This window comes from Danio aesculapii, chromosome 13, assembly GCF_903798145.1.
Source record: "Danio aesculapii chromosome 13, fDanAes4.1, whole genome shotgun sequence".
In the NCBI taxonomy this organism is placed as follows: domain Eukaryota; kingdom Metazoa; phylum Chordata; class Actinopteri; order Cypriniformes; family Danionidae; genus Danio; species Danio aesculapii.
In genome coordinates, this window is record NC_079447.1 from 48,402,522 (window position 1) to 48,428,496 (window position 25,975).

Below are 25,975 nucleotides of genomic sequence, written 5' to 3' on the forward strand. Positions count from 1 at the left end.
AACACTTGTATACACATTGTATCTTTTATTGCCATAATTCACAGTCATAAACTGGAAGGGCTTAAGGCTTTTAGCCGTGTTTACAGTGTGCTATTTATCCACCTAGATCTTCACATAAAAGTGGGCGCAGCTGCTTTTCAATTGAATTTGTATGGCGTCCAGTGTCATCCGCTTGCAATTATCTTTAGCTGTACAAAACATCTTGCAGTGCTGAAGAAAAAAGCCTCAATGTTGGAAAAACTGAGAGATTTAAAGTGCAACTACACATTTAAAGTTCAGTGCAATGACATATTGTAACATATTGTAAGTGTTTCACTTCATTTTATAGTGTACTTATCTAATACTGTACTTAACTAATTACTAGGTGAAATAAAGTACAGATAAGGTTTAGGTGTGGGCTCTGGGTTAGCCCCTGTCTATCACTTTGTTATTGTGATTAAAGGAGTAGTTCACCAAAAATGCAAATTCTGTCATTTACCCTCTCCCCACGTGTCCCAAACCTGTTCGAGTTTCTATCTTCTGTTGAACACAAAAGAAGATATTTTGAAGAAAGCTGAAAACCTGTAACCATTGACTTCCATAGTATTTGTATGGAAGTTAACGGTTACAGGTTTCCAGCTTTCTTCAAAATATCTTCTATTGTGTTTAACAGAGGAAACAGGTTTATAACCACTTAAAGATGAGTAAATAGTGAGTCAATTTACATTTTTGGGTGAACTATTCATTTAAAGTAATGTACATCTGTAAACTCTGCACATGAATTTAATCTTTTCATAAATATCTAGACGGATCTCATAGGTCTCAAACTCAATTCCTCGAGGGCCGCAGCTCTGCACAGTTTTGCTCCAACCCTGATCAAACACAGCTGATCCAACTAATGAAGGTGTTCACGACTCTTTTGAACACCTCGATTATTTGGATCAGCTGTGTTTGATGGGGTCGGTCAAAACTGTGCAGAGCTGCGGCCCTCCAGGAATTGAGTTTGAGACCTATGATATATAGGGATGAGTGAGTTATTGCATAGGATTTCTGGGTATATATTTTTAATATTAATGATTTTGTGTTTAGATAAACTCCCAATATGCTTATTCTGAAAATGTAGCCCTATATACATTTCTGGAGATCATGGATTATGTAGCCAGAAGTACGCATTTCGTCTTTAAATTGAACACTAGAGGGCGGTATGAAGCCATTCCTTTTCACGCTTCTCAACTGACTGCTTACCTCCGTGTGGACGGCTTTTCCGCTGTTTGTCCAGTGGCGTACCATGTTCGTCGGCAGACTTGAGACTTAGAGAAGTTGAATAAAACGACGGGGTTCAAATCTGGTAAAGAATGATTCCAGAAAGCGGGTACGACAAAAGCAAAAGGCAAAATAATTAAATAAACAAGTAAATAACAGGGTGAGAATGTGGTAAAATCTGAAACGTGAAAAATCAGGCTGCCGCGAGGGCTTTTCTTTTTCTGGATTGGTTTTGAAAACACTGTCGGTTGGGTTTAGTGAAGTGGGTGGGCGGGTCAATCGGTGTTTTTGAAAACACTATTGGTTGGGTTTCGGGAAGGAGGAGGGTGAGTCAGTTGATCAGTCAGTCAGTCGGTCGACAGCGGACTCTGGTGGATTTATGCAAGAACAGTAGGCGTGAATGGCACTCGCAAAATAAATTTAAGATCTGAAAAAGCAGACACATCGGCTTCTGGTGGATTTGCGAAAACAAAAACTGCAAAAAAACTTACCTCCTGGGACATATTTGGCGCTCTCCAGAAATGTATATAGCGGTACATTTTCAGAATGAGCCTGGGTTGTAAACTCCCATAAGTCTACTTTAATTTCATAACCCAGCGGTACCACACTTCTACTCTGAATATAAATATAGAAATAATTCAAATTTTCTAATTTAATAGTTTGTTACATTATTGTCATTGCATTTTTTATGGTAAAAATAATTATAATTTGTATTTTCATCGTTTAAAATGTATTCCTTGTTCAATAAATCAACACTCTTATAATTGAAAAAAAAAATCGTAAAATTATTAATAAAACCTCTGGTCTAATTTTAAAAGTGCCCATTTTAGTAAACCACAAAAATTTTTTTGTTCTTCCATATTTTTCTAAAAACATATGAACTTAATACTTTTTGTCATTGAAAACCATATCCTCGTATGACAATAGAAGGACCCCATAAAGATCATGTGACTGAAGCCCCTTGTGGAGCTCATGACCTGCACCTGTTACGTTTTTGTTTCAGATTTTTTATATATTTAACTTGTTTGAAACCACTATAACCTTATGAAGTTGTGCTGTCCTTTGGTGTCCGCTATTTATTGCAAATGTCCAACAAGTCGTGGGTTTTATATTAAAATATTATTCATAATTTCTAAAACTAAATAGCACTACATGAAGATAAGTGTCCAACCATGACGATGAATCGCTCTCACTCTGTTTCTATATTATTAAGAGTTATTTTTATCATTTTTGCTGTCACGCCATAGTACAGATCAGATTTAAGGTACGTATTCATGATTTTTGTGCTTATATTAAGTTCCATAAGCCTACATTTTTTATAAGAGTAAAACCACAGTTTGTAGAAGTTGATTTTATATATATTCAGACTTTCACCTTTTTAATGTCATTATAGACAATGTGCCCATTGTAAATATAGAAAATCATATTATAATCCATTTACTATCAAAGTCCATTGTTCAGTGAGTTAAACAATGCTAATGTTGTACTAAAAACATTGTTTGCTCGAACTATTTATATAAAATTAGCTGAAACAACACAATTCTTGATGATTTTTTGAAGGGGCAACTTAATTGTTTTAGGTTCAACCTACTTATATTTGTAAAAACTGCTAAGTTAAGTTTATTCATGCATGTTGCCCCTACACAAATCGATTGTGCGGAACCCAGCATTGTTTACAGTGTACATGAGATTTCAGACCGAATATTCTGTGGTAAACAATATAGGGACTGTGTCACAAGTTATTCCTCTTCAAAAATGAACGAACGTGCAAATATAAAAGCAACTTTACCTCAGGTTGTAACTGTACCTCAAAATCAGTGACAACTCACTTTCTAATCACTTTAGGTGTATTAACCTGTGACTGTGACAACGAGCTTATTCCTCCTCCGGCAGTTCACTGAGTGTAAAGCTGTATGTGATTGATGTATAGATATGAAGTTATCAGCTTTGCGTCGTCTTTTGTGATCGTCTGAAAACTGTGAGCTAAAGCCCACCCACCACAGATAGTACTGGCCAAGACCTCCACAGACAGTCATGGTATGTACATATGTTCCTTTTAAATAGATTTAATGTCAATACAACCGTCTGACAGATGAGAATGAGCTAGAGCTACTGAAGTAAACATTTGGAAAGTTTCAGTTTATATCAGAAGTGTACTTTGTCCAGCACGATTTATTCGCTTTTCTTATTGACTCGACTGTTGTCGATCGGACTGGACTCTTTCTGTAAACGTGCTGTTTTTTTTAGTCATGATCTTTGTGTGTTTAGGCAAAGTACTGTCTTCACTGAGATATCCATTACAGTTTGTTACAGTATACTACAGTAAGGGCTTGTCAAATAAGTAAAAACAACCTAAAATCTAGTCATATGGTAATCAGTTTATTTTTCTGACCTGTCATTTGCATCACTGTGTAAATCAGGAAGTAAACATACACTGTTACACTAACGAATACTGTATGTTTGTGATTGAGGTAAAGTTCGTTTTATATTTACACATTAATTCGGGCAGGTCTCCGTAATAATATAGTTTCAGAGAAGTATGATAAATAGTTAAATTAAAATAGCAGCCGACGACTATCAACGTACAACACTGATACACACAGTCAATTAAATAGTGCTAATGTTGTTTAAAGTCATATTTACATGTCCTAATATTCAAAGTAGCATGGTAAATAGAGAGCGTATCAAGTTGTCACTCAACGAAAGTGCGAATATAAAACCAACTTTACCTCAATATGTTACTGTTAGTAGTGTTATTGACTACAATAATCGGTTATTTGGCTGTCACATTCGCTTCGCTGGATATGCTTTATGAGTTATCTTTATGAACCGGTTCATTTGATTCATTCGCTCTGGAGTCGCGCTGCGTGACGATTCTCTATCAATGAATCGCCTGTAGTAGGCTTGGCGTTGTTTGTCATTGAACAATAGCGTTTTAAATGCGATGTTTCACACTAAACAGTGACACTTGTTCTGATTAAAACCCGCTTTGTGAACTTCTAATATTAACTGAGGTGCCATATTGTAACAAAAGCAAGGTTTGTGGTACAGGAAGTGACATCATTTTAGGAGAACGACAGCTCCAGCATCAGTAAGTGCTCGGTAAGAAAACCCCGATTTATTTTGTGTTCTGTGCTTTTAGAAGGGATTTCTTAATGTATACCAACTGCCATCAATGCCATAGCATTGATAAAAGCGACAGAAATCCACCAAAAGGTGCTTTAGTAAAACACTGTATATGTTACCAATCGAACTACAAGCCCTGCTCATTTTGTAGTCCTTTAGTTAATAGCTCAGATGTTATTAATAAAGCCGAAATGTCCATAGTAGGGCTGCACGATATTGTAAAAACTGACATTGCAATATTTTAGTGTACTGCGATATATATTGCGATATATGTGCTTATCAGCTCATAAAGAATTCATAATTTTAGATCAATTGTATCTGTTGGGGAGTGTTTCTGCATGAAATACCATTTACAAAATGACAAGCAAATTAAAACACAACTGAGAAAAGATGCAAATAAATATTGATCTATGATTTTCTTGCGAGTCAAACTGTATTCAGAAGCAGAAATTCAATATTCACCGTATGATTATAATAAAAATACTATCGTTTTAATTGAGTAAGTAGTTATATAATGTACATTTCATCTTTAAGCCACAAACATTTTATTTATTGTACCTAAATGGCTTAAATTTGCTTTAAATTCTTACAGTCAGGTCTTTAAACACATGCAAATAATAAACTTTATGTTTAAAATATGAAATTACTCCACTATGTTGTTAACTGCAATGTCTAAACTATAATCTACATTGCAGATCCCTGCGATGTGACTAGACATGGGAAGATAACCGTTTCCAAGGTATACCGCGGTTTGCAAAAGTCAAGGTTTTAAAACCACCAAAATTTTCTGTAATACCGTTCGTACAGTATGTGTAAGATTTTTTATTTACGTTTGGTTTTACATTTTTTAGGACAACAGTATCTCCAGCAAAAAACATTTTAAATTGTAAAGGAATCTGTGTTTTTGAAACTAATGAAGACAGCAGAAGTCAATGATTCATATTAATTATTCAGCCTGACATGTTTACTGCTCCAAAATCTTTTTAACAGTTTCTCAAAATAAAATATATTGTGTTAAAAGCATAAAAAAATGTCTTCGTTTGTTACCCAGACATTTAAAAAAAAAACATATTTTAATAATTAGTAATCATAAAACCGTGATATTTTTATGGTTAGATGTTTAATGATGAAAACAAGCTTGTATTTTTAAGATGCTTAACGTGTTGTTTAGGGCTGCACAATATTGGAAAAGACTGAAATTGCAATATTTTGTTTTTTCTGTGATCTTATACACTCACCGGCCACTTTATTAGGGACAACTTAATAGTACCTGGTTCACCCATTTTTGCCTTCGGGACTGCTTTAATCCTTTGTGGCACAGATTCAACAAGGTACTGGAATTATTCCTACATTTTGGTCTATATTGACATGATAGCATCACGCAGTTGCTAAAGATTTGTCTGCTGCACATCCATGATGCAAATCTCCCATTCCACCACATCCCCATAAGGTGCTCTATTGGATTGAGTTCAGGTGACTGTGAGGCCATCTGAGTACAGTGAACCCATTGTTATGTCCAAGAAACCAGTCTGAGATGATTCATGCATTATGACATGGCGTGCACCTATTTTCTGCATGTTTTGCATATGCGAGAAAAAAAAACGGTTAATTTAAACGCTAAGATGCGCAAACATTTTGAAAATTCGCATGGAAAACGAATGCGCATAACTGAGTAGGATAAACGTATTATTTGATAAGATGCGCATAAGCTACAATGGAAACAATTTACTTAACAAATTCCAATATGCGCATTAAAAAGGGTCATGTGATTTTGTTATAAGAGATCATGTGATGATGAAAATGTGCATGAATGGACAAACCAGCATGCTGAGCACATCTGAAATGTTGTTTTGGTCATTCTAAAACGCCAGTATTAATGTTATAATGTTATTAATTACCTTCAGAACTGTGAAGATCATCACAACGTGTTCATTGCGTTCAACTGTCTTCTAAAGTCATTTATTAAATAAAAGATAGATTGATGCAGCTTCTCCTACCGCAGTAAACTCTGTTTTTACTGTTGATATTTGGCGGCAGTTAATCAGAACGTTACGATTTTGTTCTCTTTGACTTATTAAATGGAAACGCTGCTGTATTCGCATGTCTTATATGCGATATTCCAGTTTTGTGCATGAATTTAATTAGCATCTTTGGATGGAAACATAACTAGTGACTACATATTTGTTCTGAACAGTGGTTATTGTTGGTTATTTATAATCCCAATTTGGATTGCAGATCTTGCGATGTGACTATTGCAAGTATACACATTGCGATAATGATGATGAAACGATATACTGTGCAGCCCTAGTGTTGTTATGAACCCTTTTCACAAGCCTGTTATGACTGTTTAATGGTCATTAGCATCTTAAATTTGTGAAAGTTTTTAATATTTAGATGTTTAAAAATGAACATTTCTATGTATTTATGTATGTCTTATATCACCTTTGCATCAAATTACAAAAAACAAATTACCGCTTGTCCGAAGTGTTTCTAACGCTGCGCCTATTTGATGTTGTTCTCTCTTCTGGCTGCCGTTGTCAGTCTCACACTGTTTCTTTCATTTTTCTGAAAGTCTTAACAACAACATAATGGAGCTTTTCTTTGATTATTTCAGCAAATGGGATTGTAAAAAAAATTTTGTTGTACTCTCCCATTTACTGTGCTGTAGATTTACCCAACTCTGATGACTTCTGATACTATGAAACCTGGATATGTGAAAAATTAGTGCAAATGAGATGTCATTTAAGTTTATTTTGAATCTTCTGCAGGCAGAGGAAGGCATCATGCTGGATGAGGTGGTTGTGAATGAGCAGTCGTCCACAGATGCGGATGAGTCAGTGCCATGTTTCCAGACTCCAGGACCCACCGTCACCTTCCATCAAATCCGATATCGCATCAAGGAGCGATTAGGAATGTTCAGCTGCCAATGGGGTGAAAAGGACATCCTTAAAGATGTCAGGTGATAGTTTGACATGGACTGATAATCAAAAAAATGAATGCACTTTCTTGATCTTTAAGCTTGTAATCATAAAGCTCACGATGTAAAATAACTTCAATCAAATTTGATTTATTTATTCCAAAGAGTATAATCACTGGCTTAAACCTATTCAAACACAAATACATTTCATCAAGATCAACAAAATGTCTCCCTATCTGTGTGAATTTAAAAATAACAGTTTGAAATAGAGCGGGATAAAGCACATTCTTAATTTTTTAATTCAATATAATCCGTCTTTTTTATTTAATTCAATTCGTCTTTATTTCTATATTGCTTTTTGCAATGTAGATTGTGCCAAAGCTAATGTAGGTAATATAGATGGCCACAGCTACATATTATGGTAATATAGTTTTATACTCATTTTTACTGCTTTTAAGTGTCTCCTAAACTCTTAAAGGCTACTTTTGTCTTTATATATTGTGAAATCTTATTACAGTTCAGTTTTTTTAATACATGACAATGTAATTTATTTGTATAATGATCTATTGTAGTATTCAGCAGGCATTAGTTTAGTCTTCCATATTAAATGATCCTTCCTAAATCTGCCAATATGCCAATTTTGTTTTCATATAATATAAATTATTATTGGTGCTCAGTTATTAGTAATGGTACTTTTTTATTTTAAGATTTTTAGGATTCTTTGATTTCTTTAAAGACAAAAAATATATATGAGGGGAAATCCTTTATAATACAGTGCATCTGGAAAGTATTGATAGCGCTTCACTTTTTTCCAATTTTTTTTTATGTTACAGCCTTATTCCAAAATGGATTCAATTAATTTATTTCCTCAAAATTCTACACACAACAGCCCATAATGACAATGTAAAAAAGATTTTTTGCAAATTTATTAAAAATAAAAAAGCTGAAAAATCACATGTACATCAGTATTCACAGTCTTTGCTCATTACTTTGTTGATGCACCTTTGGCAGCAATTACAGCCTCAAGTCTTTTTAAATATGATGCCACAAGCTTGGCCTGTCACCTGTCTTTGGGAATTTTGCCCAATCCTCTTTGCAGTACCTCTCAAGCTTTATCAGGTTGGATGGGAAGCGACGATGTACAGCCATTTTCAGATCTCTGCAGAGATGTTCAATAGGATTTAGGTTTGGGCTCTGGCTGGGCCAGTCAAGAACATTCACCGAGTTGTTGTGAAGCCACTCCGTTGATATTTTGGCAGTGTGCTTTGGGTCATTGTCCTGCTGGAAGATAAACCATCGCCCCAGTCTGAGGTCAAGAGCACTCTGAAGCAGGTTTTCATTCAGGATGTCTTTGTACATTGCTGCATTCATCTTTCCCTCTATCCTGACTAGTCTTCCAGTTCCTGCTGCTGAAAAATGTCCCCACAGCATGATGCTGCCACCACTATGCTTCACTGTAGGCATGGTATTAGCCTGGTGATGAGCGGTGCCTGGTTTTTCCAAACGTAACGCCTGGTATTCACTCCAAAGAGTACAATTTTAGTCTCATCAGACCTGAGAATTTAGTTTCTAATGGTCTGAGAGTTCTTCAGATGCCTTTTGGCAAATTCCAGGCTTCCAATGGCTTTTGTCTGGCCACTCTACCATACAGACCTGATTGGTGGATCGCTGCACTTTCTGTAAGGTTCTCCTCTCTCCACAGAAGAACGCTGGAGCTCAGAGAAAGTGGCCATCGAGTTATTGATCACTTCCCCGACTAAGGCCCTTCTCCCCCGATCACTCAGCTTAGATGGCCGGCCAGCTCTAGGAAGAGTCCTGGTGGTTCCAAAATTCTTCCACTTATGAATGATGGAGGTCCTTGTGCACATTGGAACTTTCAGAGCAGCAGAAATTTCTCTGTAACCTTCCCCAGCCTTGTGCCTCGAGAATCCTGTCTTGAATATCTACAGACAATTCCTTTGTCTTCATGCTTGGTTTGTACTTTGACATGCACTGTCAACCCTGGGACTTCATATAGACAGGTGTATGCCTTTTCAAATCATGTCCAATCAACTGAATTGACCACAGGTGAACTCCAATTAAGCTGCTGAAACATCTCCAGAATGATCAGTGGAAACAGAATGTACCTGAGCTCAATTTAGAGCTTCAAGGCAAAGGCTGTGAATACTGACATACATGTGATTTTTCAGGTTTTTTTATTTTTAATAAATCAATTTCAAAAACTCTTTTTTCACATTGTCATTATGGGGTATTGTGTGTAGAATTTGGAGGAAATAAATGAATATAATCCATATTGGAATAAGGCTGTAACATATAAAATATGAGGAAAAAGCAAAGCGCTATGAATACTTTCCACATGCACTGTATGTGTGTGTGTGTGCGTGCGTGCGTGCGTGCGTGCGTGCGTGTGGTTTTTTTCAGCTATTGACTAGAGGACAACAGGATCTGATCTGACCTTTAATCGTATATGTACCAACCGTCCCATCTTTATTTTAGAAGGTGTGGTAACCAGAACATTTTGTCCTAGGGTTTTAGCCTCAAGGGAAGATAGGACATCTGAAAGACTTTTATTATGAAGTTTATCTTTATTCATTTTGCCATATATCTGCATTATATCAGCCAGCCCTTTCCCTAGATAGAGAAAACTCTAGATAGCCAAACACCTTTAAGGAATAACAGTTTTGATGTCTGTGTAATTGCTTTTTGATTATGATAGTTTTTTTTTAATAAGAAGAAATAATGATACATGCACGATGGCTCAGTGGTTCGCACTGTTGCCTCACAGCAAGAAGGTCACTGGTTCGAGTCCTGGCTGGCCCCTGGCTTGGCATTTCTGTGTGGAGTTTGCATGTTCTCCCCGCGTTGGTGTGGGTTTCCTCCGGGTGCTCCGGTTTCCCCCACAATCCAAACACATGTGGTATAGGTGAATTGGATTAACTCAATTGGCCGTAATGTGTGAATGTAAGAGTGTATGGGTGTTTCCCAGTACTGGGTTGTGGCTGGAAGGGCATCCCCTGCTTAAAACATATGCTGGAATAGTTGGCGGTTCATTCCGCTGTGGCAACCCCTAAAAAATAAGGGACTAACCCGAATGGAAAATGCATGAAATAGTGATACACTGGTTGCACAGCATCCTAAAAGCATTTTGTCTAGTTGAAAACAGTCCAGAAAGTGATATTTGGTGTTTTGAATCTGTTGCAGTGGGATCATGAACCCGGGAATGAACGCTATAATGGGCCCAACTGGAAGTGGAAAGACATCGTAAGCATGTTTATTTATTTTTGCTTGTTATTGTTGTCTTATTGTCTTGTTTCTAGTCCAGATATCTAAAAAGAATCTTAAATCAAGACACATTTTCTAGGGGATACAAGAAAACAAGTTTATTTTGCTATCCCAATGGATTATTTCGCTTGTTTTAAGGAAAAACTGACTTAATTTTGATTAATATGTCAGAAAACAAAACAATATTGTTTTGCTTGTCTAAAAATGCGTCTTGACTTAAGAGTTTTTATATATTTGGACTGGAACCAAGACAAAAACTCCAAGTAAGAAAGCCATTTTTTTGCAATGTTTCTGTTGTAACAGTATGCGGATGCTGAAATATTTTAATGCTTTAGACCACTGTACACGTACCACTCGTGGTACTCTGGCTTCCTTCTAGTGGTACACGGAGGACTCGCTGAATAATAAAAGAATAAAATGAACGCACTTTTAAGCCCTTGACACTAATGTGATCAGCATTGGTTGTTCACTGAAGCTACGATCATACCCAACTGTACCCAGAACCCGAGTCTTCTTGAAAACAATGCTTGGTACGTAGTTAATGTGAACTTTACGGTTCACTTAAGATATGGTCTCATTCGCACCAAATGACGGAAATGTTACACATATGAATTGGCACTGTAGCACTGTATTGATTTAATCACTCACTTTTCTGACACACACTAGGCCTACTGGCTACTATACATTAATACTACAACTTGTACAGCAGCTTTCTCTTGACTTTTTGAGAACAGTGCCATTTTTAATGAACTTTTAAAAGCACATTTTAATTTAAACATTGAAGTTTTTTGTTTTGTTTTTGTTTGTTTTTTACCTGCAAGCACAGTTAATGTTCAAAGTGGCTGACAATTGTACATATTCTTAATAATAGGAATAAACTTGCCTCATTTTTGAGCTGTGCAGAACTGTAGCTGCTTAATTAGCCCAACTACACTACTGTATTTCAATACTGGTTATTATGGTGGTACTTGGAGAGACAATGTTTTTCTGAGGTGGTACATGGTGAAAAAAGTTTGAGAATCTCTGTTTTAGACAAAATATCAAATCAAAGTTAAAATCTTTTTCACATTTTTTTATTTTTTATTTACTTTTGGCATCAAAGCTAAAGAGAGCTGTAGGAAAAGAGTTAAATCAGTAATGGAAACTATAGAGCCAATTCAGATTATGCTGTAAAGCAGCTCTAAACGCTAAAGTCTCATTATTCAGCTCAAGTCAGGTCAATGTTAATTGAATTCAGCACCAGTATTCTTTTCAACAGACGACGATAATGCCATCAACCAGCCTTAATGGATAATCCTTTAAAAATCTATCATCATTTACATGCCCTCCATTTACGGGTGAGTTTATTTCTTTAAAAGGAGAAACCTAGAAAAACGTTGGGAAGCACACAGTTCAATGGAAGTCAGTGGATACTTAAGTGGTTTGGTTTCCATCAGTTTTCAAAATGTATTGTTATGTGCACTGCAAAGCAAAAGATAGCATTCGTTTTGTTCATATGATTTACAGTTTTTTTTTAGCATTACATTTCAGAACTTCTCATTCAGATTTGTGCAAATACGCAGAAAAAATCTCTAGACGAGCATTTTTATTTTTTATCTAAATCGTAAGGAATTCAAGCATTTCCTAAAGCAATTGTGCGTTTCATAGACATAATAGACATCTAAGCATACATATCTCAGCTAAAACAGCGCTTTCAAGAGTTCACATTTAGATATTGCTGGACGCTATTAGAAGGTTTGGCATGCTGTCCCCGGAGAGAACCCTGAGCTCAGAGATAAGTGAGCCCAGGACTTTCACCTGGTAATTTAGCATAACAACAGCGCGTCTGAAATCAGGTAGGTCTTGAGAGCTCCCCCTGGTAAAAAAAAAAAGGAGGAGATGGGGATTCTTCCAAAACGAATATAGGCAAGTAGGATAAAATCAGTCTATTTATTGTAGGCTTGGATAAATTTGATTAGTTTATCACTGATTATGGATGACCAGCTGCTATCAATCATATCACGTGCTCCTGTCGAAATTAGTTCACAAAATTGAGTTGTCACACTCTCAGAAATAAAGGTACACGAGCTGTCACTGGGGTGGTACCTTTTCAAAAGGTACACATTTGTACTTGAAGGGTCCATATTGGTACCTCGAAAGTATATATTAGTATACTGAAAAAAAGTGTTGCATGCAAAACTGTTGCAAACAATTTATTTGTGTTGAATTTAAACAAACAAATTAAATTTAATAATGTTAAACTTAATTTGTTTCTTTAAATTCAGCCCAAATAAATTGTTTACAACCACTTAACGTAAAAAAATTGAGTAAATCCAAGGAATAGAGGAACACTCTTGTACTTTTTTGGTACTAATATGTACCCTTGAGGTATTAATATGGACCTTTTAGGTACAAATTTGCAACTTGTGAAAAGGTACCACCCTAGTGACAGCTTGCGTACCTTTATTTCTGAGAGTGCAGTGAAAATCTGGTAGATGTATAAGAATTGACCCAATCTAGACTAGTCATCAAAGCACTTGAATAAATGACTACATGTATGAATTAAATCTAATCTGTCTGTTTGATGGTTAGTCAATACTTTAACATCTATTACATGGGTCGGGAACCTTTTTTCAGCAAAGAGCCATTTCTGATTTGTTTTATCAAATGTATTTTTTAAAGAGCCATTGGGGGTGTGTATATAACAAAACCTTTATTTATTATAAAAAAAACCTTTGTTTATATTCATGCACAATTAAAAAATAAACATATATAACACATCATATTGTATGGACAAACGACAACTTATAGATTTTTTTTTCTTTTTGCCATCGCCACTCATGAATGTTTGAATTAACATGCGCGAGGTTACCATAGAAATGTAAGTTGCTTGCCCTTTACTGGTGTCACGATTCAAGTAAAACCACAGCTTCACATATGCGCATTGGTTAAAAAGTAGTTTTATTGTAAACTGAGTTCTTATTCCTTTTGCTGTAGAAAATACAATAAAAAGGGAATTGTAATTATGTTTTTTTAATAGGAAACTGATTTCTAGTGACAGTTATTATTTTTCATTTTAAAATATTATTGAAGAGAGACAGCTGGAGAGCCACGTATTTTTGGTCAAAGAGCCACACGTGCATTCCTGCCAACACTCCTGTTTTTCCTGGGAGTCTCCTGATTTCAGACCCATCTCGCTTATTGTTCTGTCTCCTCAAAAACTCCCTGAATTCAACCCCCCCCCCCCCCCACCCCCAACCTTTGTATACATACCAGCTCCACATTTCGCCCGCACCTTCACCCCCGCTCTTCAGTTCACCCGCACCTTCCTATAACCCCCCATCCCCTTCTTCACTTCGCGCGCACCCCCGGATAAAATCTCCCGGATTTTAGGATCCGATTGTTGGCATGTATGACATGTGGCTCCCGAGTCATAGGTTTCTTAACCCTGGTCTATTATATTGTCAGTGGCAACCCAACTTTATCCCTGCTTTGTAAGATATTTATGCTTTGATGTCTATTAGATGTCTATATTTAAACGTCTATTAGACAGACAATAAAATTTAAACACAAAAAATGCTTGCTGGGTTATTAATATATATATATTTTAAATGAATAAACTTTTTTTTCTTTTCCTTAAAAAAAAAATCCTGTCATCATCTTCAAGCTTGAGTGTTATTTGAGTTCTTAGCTGGTGAACAAAGCAAATCTCATTGATGTGTGTCGGGTGCCTGCTTAGATAACAGTATCTTTATCAAATGTTTACAGAACAAGCGGGAACCCAGTGTGCCTGTAGCTTTCTCTACGCAGATATGCGTTTTATTACGTGACAGAAAATCAAAGGCTTCTTCAAGCCATAGAGCAAATCATTCAAATCTGCTGTCTAATAAATGTAGATCTGAGACTAGTGTAGGGACAACAGCTACAACTGTTAAGCTAGCACTTTTAAAAATCCGATCACTTAACAATAAGTCACTTCTAGTCAATGATTTTATCAACACAAATTGTCTTGATTTTATGCTTTTATGCAAATTGTCTTGAAATTAAGCTTGGCTAGATGACAGTGTAAGGTCCAGCCAGTTAGTCTAACGATGGTGTCTGCTGGTGGATGAAGGTTCACTGCCTGTTCGGGCTTTCCAGTGCACAATGTTGATTTACTTTAAATTTAACTCCTATCTGACTCCAATTTTAGTATTTTAGTATGAGGCTTAGTGTGATACCAAATTTAGTATGAGGTTTAGAATATTAATATATTTATCCTCGTTTTATCTGACTCCAATCATAAAACAGTGAGTACGTTTACATGGACGTTTACATGATTTTAATGCGATTAATACAATACTCTGATTAGGATTCTACCATGTAAACAGCGATTATTTTTGATTAATTTAATCCGACTAAGGTCATAATCGAACTAAAGAGAAATCAAATTAAGACATGTGGAGTATACCGATTTTAGTCACATTATTGAAGTGCAGTACAGGCATGTAAACACCGCAATCAAACTATTACCGTCATGTAGGACTTTTCGCCACGTTTTGTGACAGGATAGTCCACACACACGTTTGTTTTTGTGAAAAGTGGGTACATTACATAAGTTTCCATTCATTTTATACTGCTCAAACTGTATATTGTATTTCCCTCAGCCCACCCTAGCCCTAAACCCAACCATCATAGGAGACTGTGTGCAGCTTTACTCTCTAAAAAAACTCATTTTGTGTGATTTAAAAGCTTTTTGCGAAATGAGGACGTCAGCAATGTCCTCATATTTCACCTCTTTTTGTAGTACATGTGTCATACATATGTCATTATACAGATTTGTGTCCTGATTTGTCACTAAAACACATACACACACATACACACACACACACACACACATGGCCGTTTGACACTCTTTGCAACTATCGAGTCAGTGAAGACCACAGACACCTGCATCGTGAAATGCAGAGGGTTTTTTTCTTCCATTCAGCATGTGGTATGAACTTCCATTAAAACAACACTCTTCCAGCAGTTCATAGTAGCATTCAGTGTCTTGTTTGTCACGGGGGCATGCATGAAATGTTCCCGATTAAAAATGAAAGTGCCAAACGGCAGTTAAAGTCGACAAATTAAGAATGAAACACCTGAAATTACATGAAACTCCAGAGGAAATGTGGATAGCGCGGTGATGCATTGATGTTAATCGGTTGTGCTGTAACATGTAAAACAGGATAATGAAAGGAACAATCAAAAAGCAACTCATGTAAACACCTTAATCATATTATTGTCTTAATTAGATTAAAGCAAATAATTCGATTACTGATGTCCATGTAAACATAGTCACTGATAAGATTATGTTGTTTCTTGTAATATTACTTTAGATTATGATTAAATATTCTCTTCGATTCGTTATTGTATATTATTCTCGTTCATTCGGATTCCTATAACATCCTGAGTCTTGTACCGGCCGAGTATACAATCTCTTAAACACAAACATGTCAGTCTTGGTCATTAAACAGAGGCGATTAACCACTATTCTAAAAAGGCAGAACCCTACTTAATCAGTTAGTACTTACTGGTTGTGGTTGGCGTGGACGAAAGTGAAGAGTGGGGCGGGGGTGGTGGGGTGAGATGGATGGTGGAGGGGTGTCGCAGACGAAAGTGAAGTGCGGAGGATTTGTCACGGACAAAAGTGAAGATGGGTTGGGGAGTCGCGGAAGAAAGTGAACAGCGAACGGGGGAGGAGGGCGGTTGAGGAGGGGGATCAGTAAAATGAGGCACCCGATCAGATTTCAGAGGTGCCGGAATTGGCGTGTTCCGGCACAAATTAAGCCCTAATCATTACTATAGAATCAAGCAGACCAGTTTACTTGAAATATTAGTACTTTGAATAATCATTATATGATTTGACAGTCAGACAGTTGCAGCTCATCCAGAACGCTGCTGCCAGGATTCTGACCAGAACCAGAAAATTAGAGCACGTCACACCTATCCTCAGCTCTTTACACTGGCTCCCACCTCCCAGTTACATTCAGAATAGACTTTAAAGTATTACTACTTGTCTATAAATCACTAACTGGTCTAGGACCTCAATACATTACAGATATGCTGACTGAATACAAACCTAACAGATCACTCAGATCATTAGGATCAAATAAACTAGAAATTCCAAGAGTCCAGTCAAAACAGGGTGAATTAGCCTTCAGCTACTACACCCCTCACTGCTGGAACCAGCTTCCATAAATGATCAGATGTGCTGCAACATTAGGCACATTCAAATCCAGGCTTACACACATCTGTTTAGCTGTGCTTTTATTGAATGAGCACTGTTAGGTCTGACAGATCGCACTATTATGTCTTTATTTTTTTTTTTATTCTTTAATAACCCGTTTTAACACATTTTAATCTGTTTTTATATTGTTTGTTTTGTTTTTTTTACTTGGCTGTTTTATTCCTGTTTATGTATCTGATTGGGCAGGTAAACATTTTAATTTGGGCCATCACCATACTGGTAGATCTGTCTCTGTGGGATAGCACTGTGGGATAGCACTTTTTGACATTAGGTAAAAAATCGAATCTGTTAAAGACTCTAAGCTAGAAGGGCATTTTTTGCAGTGTTGAGTTTCTGTTGTAATGTATGTAGATGTTAAAATATCTCAATTCTTTAGACAAATGCCAAATCAAAGTGAAAGCGCAGTTTTTTTCACAGTTATTCATTTACACATGTCTGTCTTCAGGCTCCTGGATGTCATTGCGGGACGGAAAGATCCTAAGGGCTTAAAATCAGGTCAAGTTCTAGTTGACAACACCATCGTGACCTCCGACCTCAGGCTGTGCTCTGCTTATGTGGTTCAGGTTAGGACACGCAATACTTTCTGTGGCATTCGATGTACATTAAATCAATTCGTTTAGTTTGACGAAATGCATATTTCTGTTCAAATGTTTGGGGATCGGTACATTTATTTTCACAATGTTTTTGGAAGATGTTTATAGTGGTCAACAAGTTTACATTTACAGTTGAATTTAAAATGATATACCCTCCTGTGAATTTTTTTTCTTTATCAAATATTTCCCTAGTGATGTTTAACAGAGCAAGAAATTTTTCACAGTATTTCCTATAATATTTTTTCTTTTGGAGAAAGTCTTATTTGCTTTATTTTAGCTAGAATAAAAGCAGTTTTTAATTTTTTAAAATCATTTTAAGGTCAATATTGCTAGACCCCTTCAATTTGGGAAATCTTTTTTATATAGTTTAGAATGTAACTTATTCCTCTGCGATTAAGACAGACAATGCCAGGCAAACATCAACAACCTACCTTAATTTTTAAGTTTGCTATTGTTATTACTACTAGCTGTACTATGCTGTATTACTGGTGAATTGTACTTGATGTATTGTTGTGATGCATTTGGATGGCTTTGGATGGTGCTTCTAACGTTAGCATTTTCCAAGAGCTAAACAACATTTTATGTATCGTCTTTTTTTTTTACACTTTGTCTTTCAGAATGACATTCTGATGGGTACTCTGACCGTGAGGGAGAACTTGGCGTTCTCTGCCAATCTTCGATTGTCACTGAAGGAATATTCCTCATCTGACAAAGAAATGAGGGTCAACTCTGTCATCCAGGAGCTCGGCCTCAAAGATTGTGCAGACACTAAGGTAATAGACTTCAACCTTGTGTACAGGAATATTAAGCATGATTCGTTATGTTTGTATGAACATAATCTTATATCTTAAGACTGACTGCATGAAAGAATTGGATTGATGTCATGTGTGTAAGTCACACAAGAATTTCCACAACAACAGTTGGGGTTGAACTCGATGGTCCATATCATACAGATCATACGAATTATTATCATATTAATGCTACAGGTATACTTTTTACATCCTGCGCCACATTGTTTACATAGCAAATGCATTTGAGGTCATTTGTGCACCCTTGGACAAGCTGGTCTGAAAAGGAGGTATGTTAAGGCACATTGCTGACGCATTGCTATTTTGACACAACTGTTGACACAACAATTTTGACAGACAGCACTATTGACCAACTAAAGCTCATCTAAAGCCAGTAACACATTTTTGTTGTTGTTGTTGTTGTTATTTAATGATAGGCGGGTGCAAAACACACATCCATGTTGCTTATTAAACACACTAGGATTCACAGCAACACACAAACATATTTTAAGTATGACTAAAAACTAATTAAAGAATTAAAATGTAAAATATTATTATTGTCGACATAAATATTAAAACCGCTACCTCCCCGCCTTCACCTCAGTGGGCTTTGGTGGAATCTGACTCATTCTGTAGACGGTCTGCTGGCTTTAACCTTGTATACGAACAGATCCGTTCCCTTACTAGCGACGGGTACAGTTTTCTGCTTACAGAGTCCACCATGTAAATAGCGAATACTCCATCTCACAACCACAACTCACTCTTTAAAAAATCCATGATGAGACTAGGATTGGTTTAATGCATGTTATGCCCCAAAACATACCCATAACTCATAAGAGAATAAGGACAACCCTTCTAAAGGCTGATTTATACTTCTGTGTCAAGCGCACACATATACTCCAGCACAACCTTCGCGTGGTCGCATAGCCGTAGCCGTGGCCATCGCTGACGCTGGCGCACCCCTCTTAAAAATGTAGCTACACGTCGCAACGATGCAAGCTCTGTAATTAGCGGCTTGGTATTGCTGAAGAGTGTTTACAAGTGTCGAGTCCCGTGAAGGAACTCCAGAAAGTTTTGTTTTGTGTTTTCTGAAAGTTGTTGCACGTCCGCCGGTTCCTGCCTCTGAATGAGCGAGTTTTAGCTACTTGTACATTAAGGTAGCGTTCAGAAAACACAAAACACCAGCGAAGAAACTCGACACTGAGGAACATAAAAACCTCACTGCCAGCTAGAATTTCGGAAGTGTTATTGCAGAGCAACACAAACAGCGTGCAGAAGTATAAATGCACGACTGCGCTGGGTCACGCTGATCACTCGACGCAGAAGTATAAATGAGGCTTACTGGCCCGATTCAGCATGTAGAATCAACAGCGGCCATCAGCTGAAGAGAACATTCTGATTGGTTATTCAGCAACGAATCAGAGCTCGAGTGTGACGTAGTAAAGTGACGTAGCAAGTAAACAAATCAAGTCAAGTAGGAACACAAAGAGGCCTGCTGTAATTTTGCTATGTTTCTTAAATATTTGCTAACGATATGGATTGTTTGATTGTCCGACATATTTGCATGAGCAAATTTTCTGTGGTGGGTGACAATTACTGGGATAAGGGGACAGAAAACAGGCGTAAAATGTTGCTCACATTGCAGTCGGCTGTCATCTGTTTGGTGTGTTCACTGGCAGCTTTTTGATCCAGACATGAGCCAACATGAGTCAACAACACACTTTGGTTTCCTTGATGCTAGTTGTTTGATGTCGGCTTGGCCTTTAGATTATGCATCAGACACATTGAGCATTTTTTCCAATGTGTACCTAATTCCTAACCCCAACTGTAAATTATTCCCAAAATCAGAGAGGATTAATAGTTCCAATGTTGCCAATGTTACCGGTTGAAACCTAAAGTGGCGATGAGGTCTTAAAATGTATGGAAAGTGCCTTAAAGGTATTGAATTTCACTCTCTGATTCCTGTATATACTAAGATGTTGATCCAGGAACATGTCCTACTTGGTGAAATCACTCTAAAAATCCCTATATTGTGTGTGGTAGAATGAAATTGTCCATTTAAAGTGATATCGCTTTCTTTGGGCTTGTTGTCTCTCAGATCGGAACAATGTTTTTGCGAGGGGTTTCTGGTGGGGAGAAGAAAAGGTGCAGCATCGGTATGGAGCTCATCACCTCCCCGTCGCTCCTGTTCCTGGATGAGCCCACCACAGGCCTGGATGCCAACACTGCCAACTCCATCATGGAGCTCCTGCAGAAGTACAAAATCTCATATCAAATATTCCTGCCTCCTGCTGCAAGCGATCATAAAGTATGCCTTTTAAAAACACTTTCTTCCAGCATAACCTTGTGAAGCCTTGCATATGAAGGGATGGTTCACCCAAATCGAATTTCCCAAGTGTTTCTAAAGGTTTATGAATTTCTGTCTTTTGTTGAACGCAATACAAAATGTTTCCATCCAAAAATTCCATCTGAATTAAATTTATGCGCAAAACTGAAATATCGCATAAAAGACGTGCGAATAAAGCAGCGTTTCTATCCAACGAGTCAAAGCGAACAAAATTGTCACTTCCTGATTAACTGGTGCCGAATATCAACAGTAAAAAATAGAAGTTACTGTAATAGGAGAATGATTTGCACCTCAGAACACAATGCTGACACGCAATGAACGTGTGGTGGCATTTGACTCTGAGTACAGACGCTCTGGACAATTCTGGAGGTCATTAATAATATAGTTACAGCGTTTTAGAATGGCCAAAACAACATTCCAGATGTTTTACAATGTGCTCACCCTGCTGGTTTGTCCATTCACACACATGTTCATCGTCACATGATGATGCTCTTACTGGAATTTGTTCTGTAAAAGTGTTTCTGTTGTAGTTTCTGAGCATCTTTTCTTATCGAATAAAAGGTTTACCCTACTTAGCTATGGACATACGTTTTTTATGGACATTTTCAAAATTTAGCGTATCTTGGCATTTTCAGCAACCAATTTTTTATTGTTTTATGCGCATATCCAAAATGCGCATGAAAATAAGTAGATGGAAACATAGCTATTGACATCAATAGTAGCAACAAAAAATGTCAACATTCTTCAGTATACCTTTCTCTGTGTTCTACAGAAGAAAGAAAATCAAAACGGGTTTGGAACAAGTGGAGGATGAGTAAATGATGGCAGAATTTTCATTGTTGGGTTAGCTATCTTTTTAAAATTGAATTTGAAATGTTAAAAAGTTAATTATGTTAACATATTGTAATACTATTTAAATACATTATTATGTTGGCTTGAGGAAGCCAACATACTTAAGTGAAGTTTTACAAACTAATTTCGAGAGGAGCACGTGATATGATTGATCGCAGTTGGTCTCTCATCCGTAATCAGCAATAATCCAATCAGATTGGTCCAAGCCTACTATAAATCAACTGATTTCGCCCTACTCCCTTATCTTCGTTTTGAAAGAATCCCCCCTTCAACCCCAGCTCCTCCTGTTCCTCCTTTTACCAGGGGCGAGCTCTCGAGACCTACCTGATCTCAGACCCCCTTAAATGCTTATTGACCAGGCGGGAGCCATGGGCTCAATTTTCTCTGAGCTCAGGGTTCTCTCCTGGGACAGCGTCAAGCAATATCCTAGTGTGAAATCTTGAAATTTAAATATATTTTTATTATACTGTCTTACAGAATCAAACATATCTCCTCCTAGTGCTTTAATACTACAAGCTCCAAATTTGGCCAAAAGCCAAAGTGTTCTGTGTTCTGCATTGCTGTTTGTTACTATATCTTTTCCAACTGGTCCAAGTTTTGATTTTCCAAAAACTGACCTGGAATGCTTGGAAAAATCCAATTGACATAACATGGAACCAAATTTTGACCCATCATAACTCTGAACAAGTTACTCATAGAAACATGTGACCTCACACAATTAAAGAGGTTGTCCAGCTGTGTAAAATTACATAATAAACTGGGGTGTAAATTTTACCCCTGGTGCACAAAAGCGCCCCAAACTTTCCCAGTAAAGAAAGTCCCATACAAAAAAAAATCCCATTGACTCATCATAGGATCAAACTGATGGCTCTTCACCAAGCCAACATCAAAGTTCGTCATCGAACTTTAGCTTCTAGTGAGATATTTAGACAAAATCTTGGATACATCAACATTTTTATTTTAATGTTATACTACATTTGTTAATATTTATATTGCCAAAAAGATTTTATTCCAACAGCTTGTAATGTAAATCAGTGCAATATTTATATAAGTAAAGCAGACAACATTTCTGAGAGTTTCTATATCAGGGGTGCCCGAACTTTTTTTGTATGAAGGGTTAAAAACCAAATATCATTGAGAGCTGTGGGCCGAAGATAAGTAGACCAAACTATTTTAACTTAAAGTTGGCCATGGGTAATTTCCTAATTCATTTTGATAACATTCATAAATAAATAGAAAACATTACTTTGAATATTATTAGCCTATGCAGTACATCATTTTAACTATAACTTATTGAAATAAAAAGCATAAACAGTCATGTTTACAACACAGTGGAGTTCAATGCTGAGTACACTAGTCAAGCAGAATCTGCCTTCGCTCAGACGCTCACCAAAATCTCTGCACGGTCCTCTTTCCATTGGAAGACAGTATGTACATTTAAAATGAAATCTGATTAATTCAAACCATTTCAATGAAACATTTAATTTCAGGGGGGGGGGGGGGGGGGTTGTAGCTTAACAGCAAAACAAACAAATAAAAGGTTATGTAAAGTTTCAATCTCTACCTCCCCATCATCCTCCCTCTCTCTCCCTCAGATGGGATGGTGGGCCAAATCAAAGATTACCATGGGCCAACTTTGGCCTGCGGGCCCTAGTTTGGGCATCTCTGGTCTGTATAAAGTTTTAGGGAGTAACATTTCTGTTAATGGAAATGCTGTCAAAAATAACACCATAAATACCATTTATTATATTAATTAACTTCTATTAACGAACTTAAATCAACATTTAGCTTGACTACACTTTGCTTTTTGATACAGATTGTGTCCTCGATAAACTTGCACTAGCTTAAGCTTTATTTAAAGCTGATTTATTTTACGCTTTGCAAAAACTGAAACCTAAACTGTAGAGCAAAATATAAATGACTTAAAAACATTTTTGTTGGCGAAAATACAAGTGGCAAATTACTTTTTCATGGTACTGCAGACATAGATATCTACTATCATGATTTTGCATACCATTGCATGAATGACTTCCTGTCACATCATATACTGTTATATTTATGATTAGCAATCAAGTGATTAATTACTTAGAAACTAGTTGCTGTGAATTCAGGTGCCATATTCTTATCAATTTCTTGTTTGTTATTGAGGTCAGTGTTGCTGATGCCAACTAGGCCCTTAAGTTACTAAATTAGGCCACACGTGTGTCATTCGAACTCTTAAACATTAAACTGCTGACTATTTTTAATGTTATCTTCATCTTGGAGTTCACAGATATGGATTTTTGATGTGTTGACTGGTTGCATATGTCGGATTTATTGCATACTTCAGATAAAAAGTGGTTGCTACCAAGTTTGCTTAATTGAGTCATGCTAATGGTGATAGGATTGCTTAAAATGAACTCAATGACTCGCACCTTACAAATGATTGATTTGTTTGTGAAGAGATTTCAAGTGTTTTTAATTACATTTTTTTATTTTTTTATGCTGTAATTTTCATCATAGGTATGCCTCATCTCAATTTATTAGCAAATTAGTGTGGAAAATACAGTTGAAGTCAGAATTATTAGCCCCCTTGTTTATTTTTTTCCCCAATTTCTGTTTAACGGATGGAGGATTTTTTATACACATTTCTAAACATAATAGTTTTAATAACTCATTTCTAATAACTGATTTATTTTATCTTTGTCATGTTGACAGTAAATAAAATTAGACTAGATATTTTTCAAGACACTTCTTTTCAGCTTAAAGTGACGTTTAAAGTCTTAACTAGGTTAATTAGGTTAACTAGGCAGGTTAGAGTAATTAGGCAAATTTTTGTATAATGATGGTTTGTTCTGTAGACTATCGTAAAAAAAATTGGCTTATAGAGGCCAATAATATTGACCTTAAAATGGATTTTTAAAAATTAAAAACTGCTTTTATTCTAGCCGAAATAAAACAAATAAGACTTTCTCCAGAAGAAAAAATATTATGAGACATACTGTGAAAATTTCCTTGCTCTGTTAAACACCATTTGGGAAATATTTAAAAAAGAAAAAAAATTCAAAGAGGGGGCTAATAATTCTGACTTCAACTGTGAGTATTTGGTCAATAGCAAAATTTCATCTCAATACTTTGTCATTGCCAGCAAAGGGTCTATAACAGAGGTCAAACGAAAGTCTTCACAAGGTTTTCACACACTGTTGCTGGTATTTTGGTCCATTCCTCTAGATCTCTAGATTGCAGATCTCCTCTAGAGCAGTGATGTTTTGGGGCTATCACTGGGCAACATGGACTTTCGACTCCTTCCAGAGATTTTCTATAGGGTTGAGATCTGGAGAATGGCTAGGCCACTCCAGGACCTGAAAAATACTTCTTACAAAGCCACTCCTTCGTTGCCCGGGCGGTGTGTTTGGGATCATTGCCATGCTGAAAGACCCAGCCACGTTTCATCTTCAATGCCCTTGCTGATGGAAAGAGGTTTTCACTCAAAATCTCACGATACATGGCCCGATTCAATCTGTCCTTTTGCAGAAAAGCATGATGTTTCCACTCCCATGCTTCACAGTAGGTATGGTGTTCTTTGGATGCAACTCAGCATTCTTTCTCCTCCAAACACAAGTTAAGTTTTTACCAAAAAGTTCTATTTTGGTTTCATCTGACCATATGACATTCTCTTCTGGATCATCTAAATGCTCTCTAACAATCTTCAGACTGGCCTTAACATGCACTGGCTTAAGCAGGGCAACACGTCTGGCACTGCAGGATTTGAGTCCCTGGTGGTGCAGTTTGTCACTGATGGTAGCCTTTTTTACTTTGGTCCCAGCTCTCTGCAGGTCATTCTCTAGGTTTTGCTCACAGTTCTTACAATCATTTTGACCCAACGAGGTGAGATCTTGCAAGGAGCTCCAGATCAAGGGAGATTATCAGTGGTCTTGTGTGTCTTCCATTTTCTAATAATTGCCCCCACGGTTGATTTCTGAACACCAAGCTGCTTACCTATTGCAGATTCAGTCTTCCCAGCCTGGTGCAGGTCTACAATTTTGTGTCTGGTGTCCTTTGACAGCTCTTGGCCATAGTGGAGTTTAGAGTGTGAGTGTTTGAGGTTGTAGACAGGTGTCTTTTATACTGATAACGAGTTAAAACAGATGCCATTAATGCAGGTAACATGTGGGGGACAGAGCAGCCTCTTAAAGAAGTTACAGGTTTGTGAGAGCCAAAAATCCTGTTTGTAGGTGACCAAATACTTATTTTACTGTGGAATTTAATAATTCATTCATTAAATATCCCACAATGTGATTTTCAGATGGTTTTCTTATTTCAAGAGGTCACACTTAGCTGATGATTGATTATAAATGATGAGCTCATAAGATCCTCGTGCCCGGGGCTCCCTCCCTTTGCAAGGCGAAAGGGGAGTTTGAGCTGAAGTAGATCTCGAGAACTCCCCTGCCGTAGTAGCTAATGAACAGATAGTAATTGCTCTTAAGAGATAACTTCTTACTAGGAGCATGTCTATGGTGCTGATTTGGATTAGTCAATTAACTTAAGTTGCATGTTTTTGGACGGCGGGACGAACCTGGACGAAGCCCACGTGAGCAC

General features: G+C 36.9%; 1 protein-coding gene across 5 annotated transcripts in view; it reads left to right on the forward strand.

Annotated features, from left to right (window-relative positions):
* Positions 1-3,126: 3,126 nt before the first annotated feature.
* abcg2c (ATP-binding cassette, sub-family G (WHITE), member 2c) overlaps positions 3,127-25,975 on the forward strand; it is a 40,041-nt gene continuing 17,192 nt past the window's right edge. The window contains exons 1-7 of one of the 5 annotated variants that reach the window (XM_056471143.1): positions 4,120-4,344; positions 5,064-5,107; positions 7,137-7,327; positions 10,487-10,546; positions 17,263-17,380; positions 18,028-18,183; positions 20,297-20,454. In XM_056471143.1, the coding sequence (XP_056327118.1) occupies positions 7,152-7,327; positions 10,487-10,546; positions 17,263-17,380; positions 18,028-18,183; positions 20,297-20,454 (668 nt within the window). In that variant the 5' untranslated portion in view covers positions 4,120-4,344; positions 5,064-5,107; positions 7,137-7,151. Of the gene's footprint in view, positions 3,280-4,119; positions 4,345-5,063; positions 5,108-7,136; positions 7,328-10,486; positions 10,547-17,262; positions 17,381-18,027; positions 18,184-20,296; positions 20,455-25,975 lie in introns of those variants that run through there. The other 4 variants (XM_056471145.1, XM_056471141.1, XM_056471142.1 and 1 more) reach the window with 4 other exon arrangements.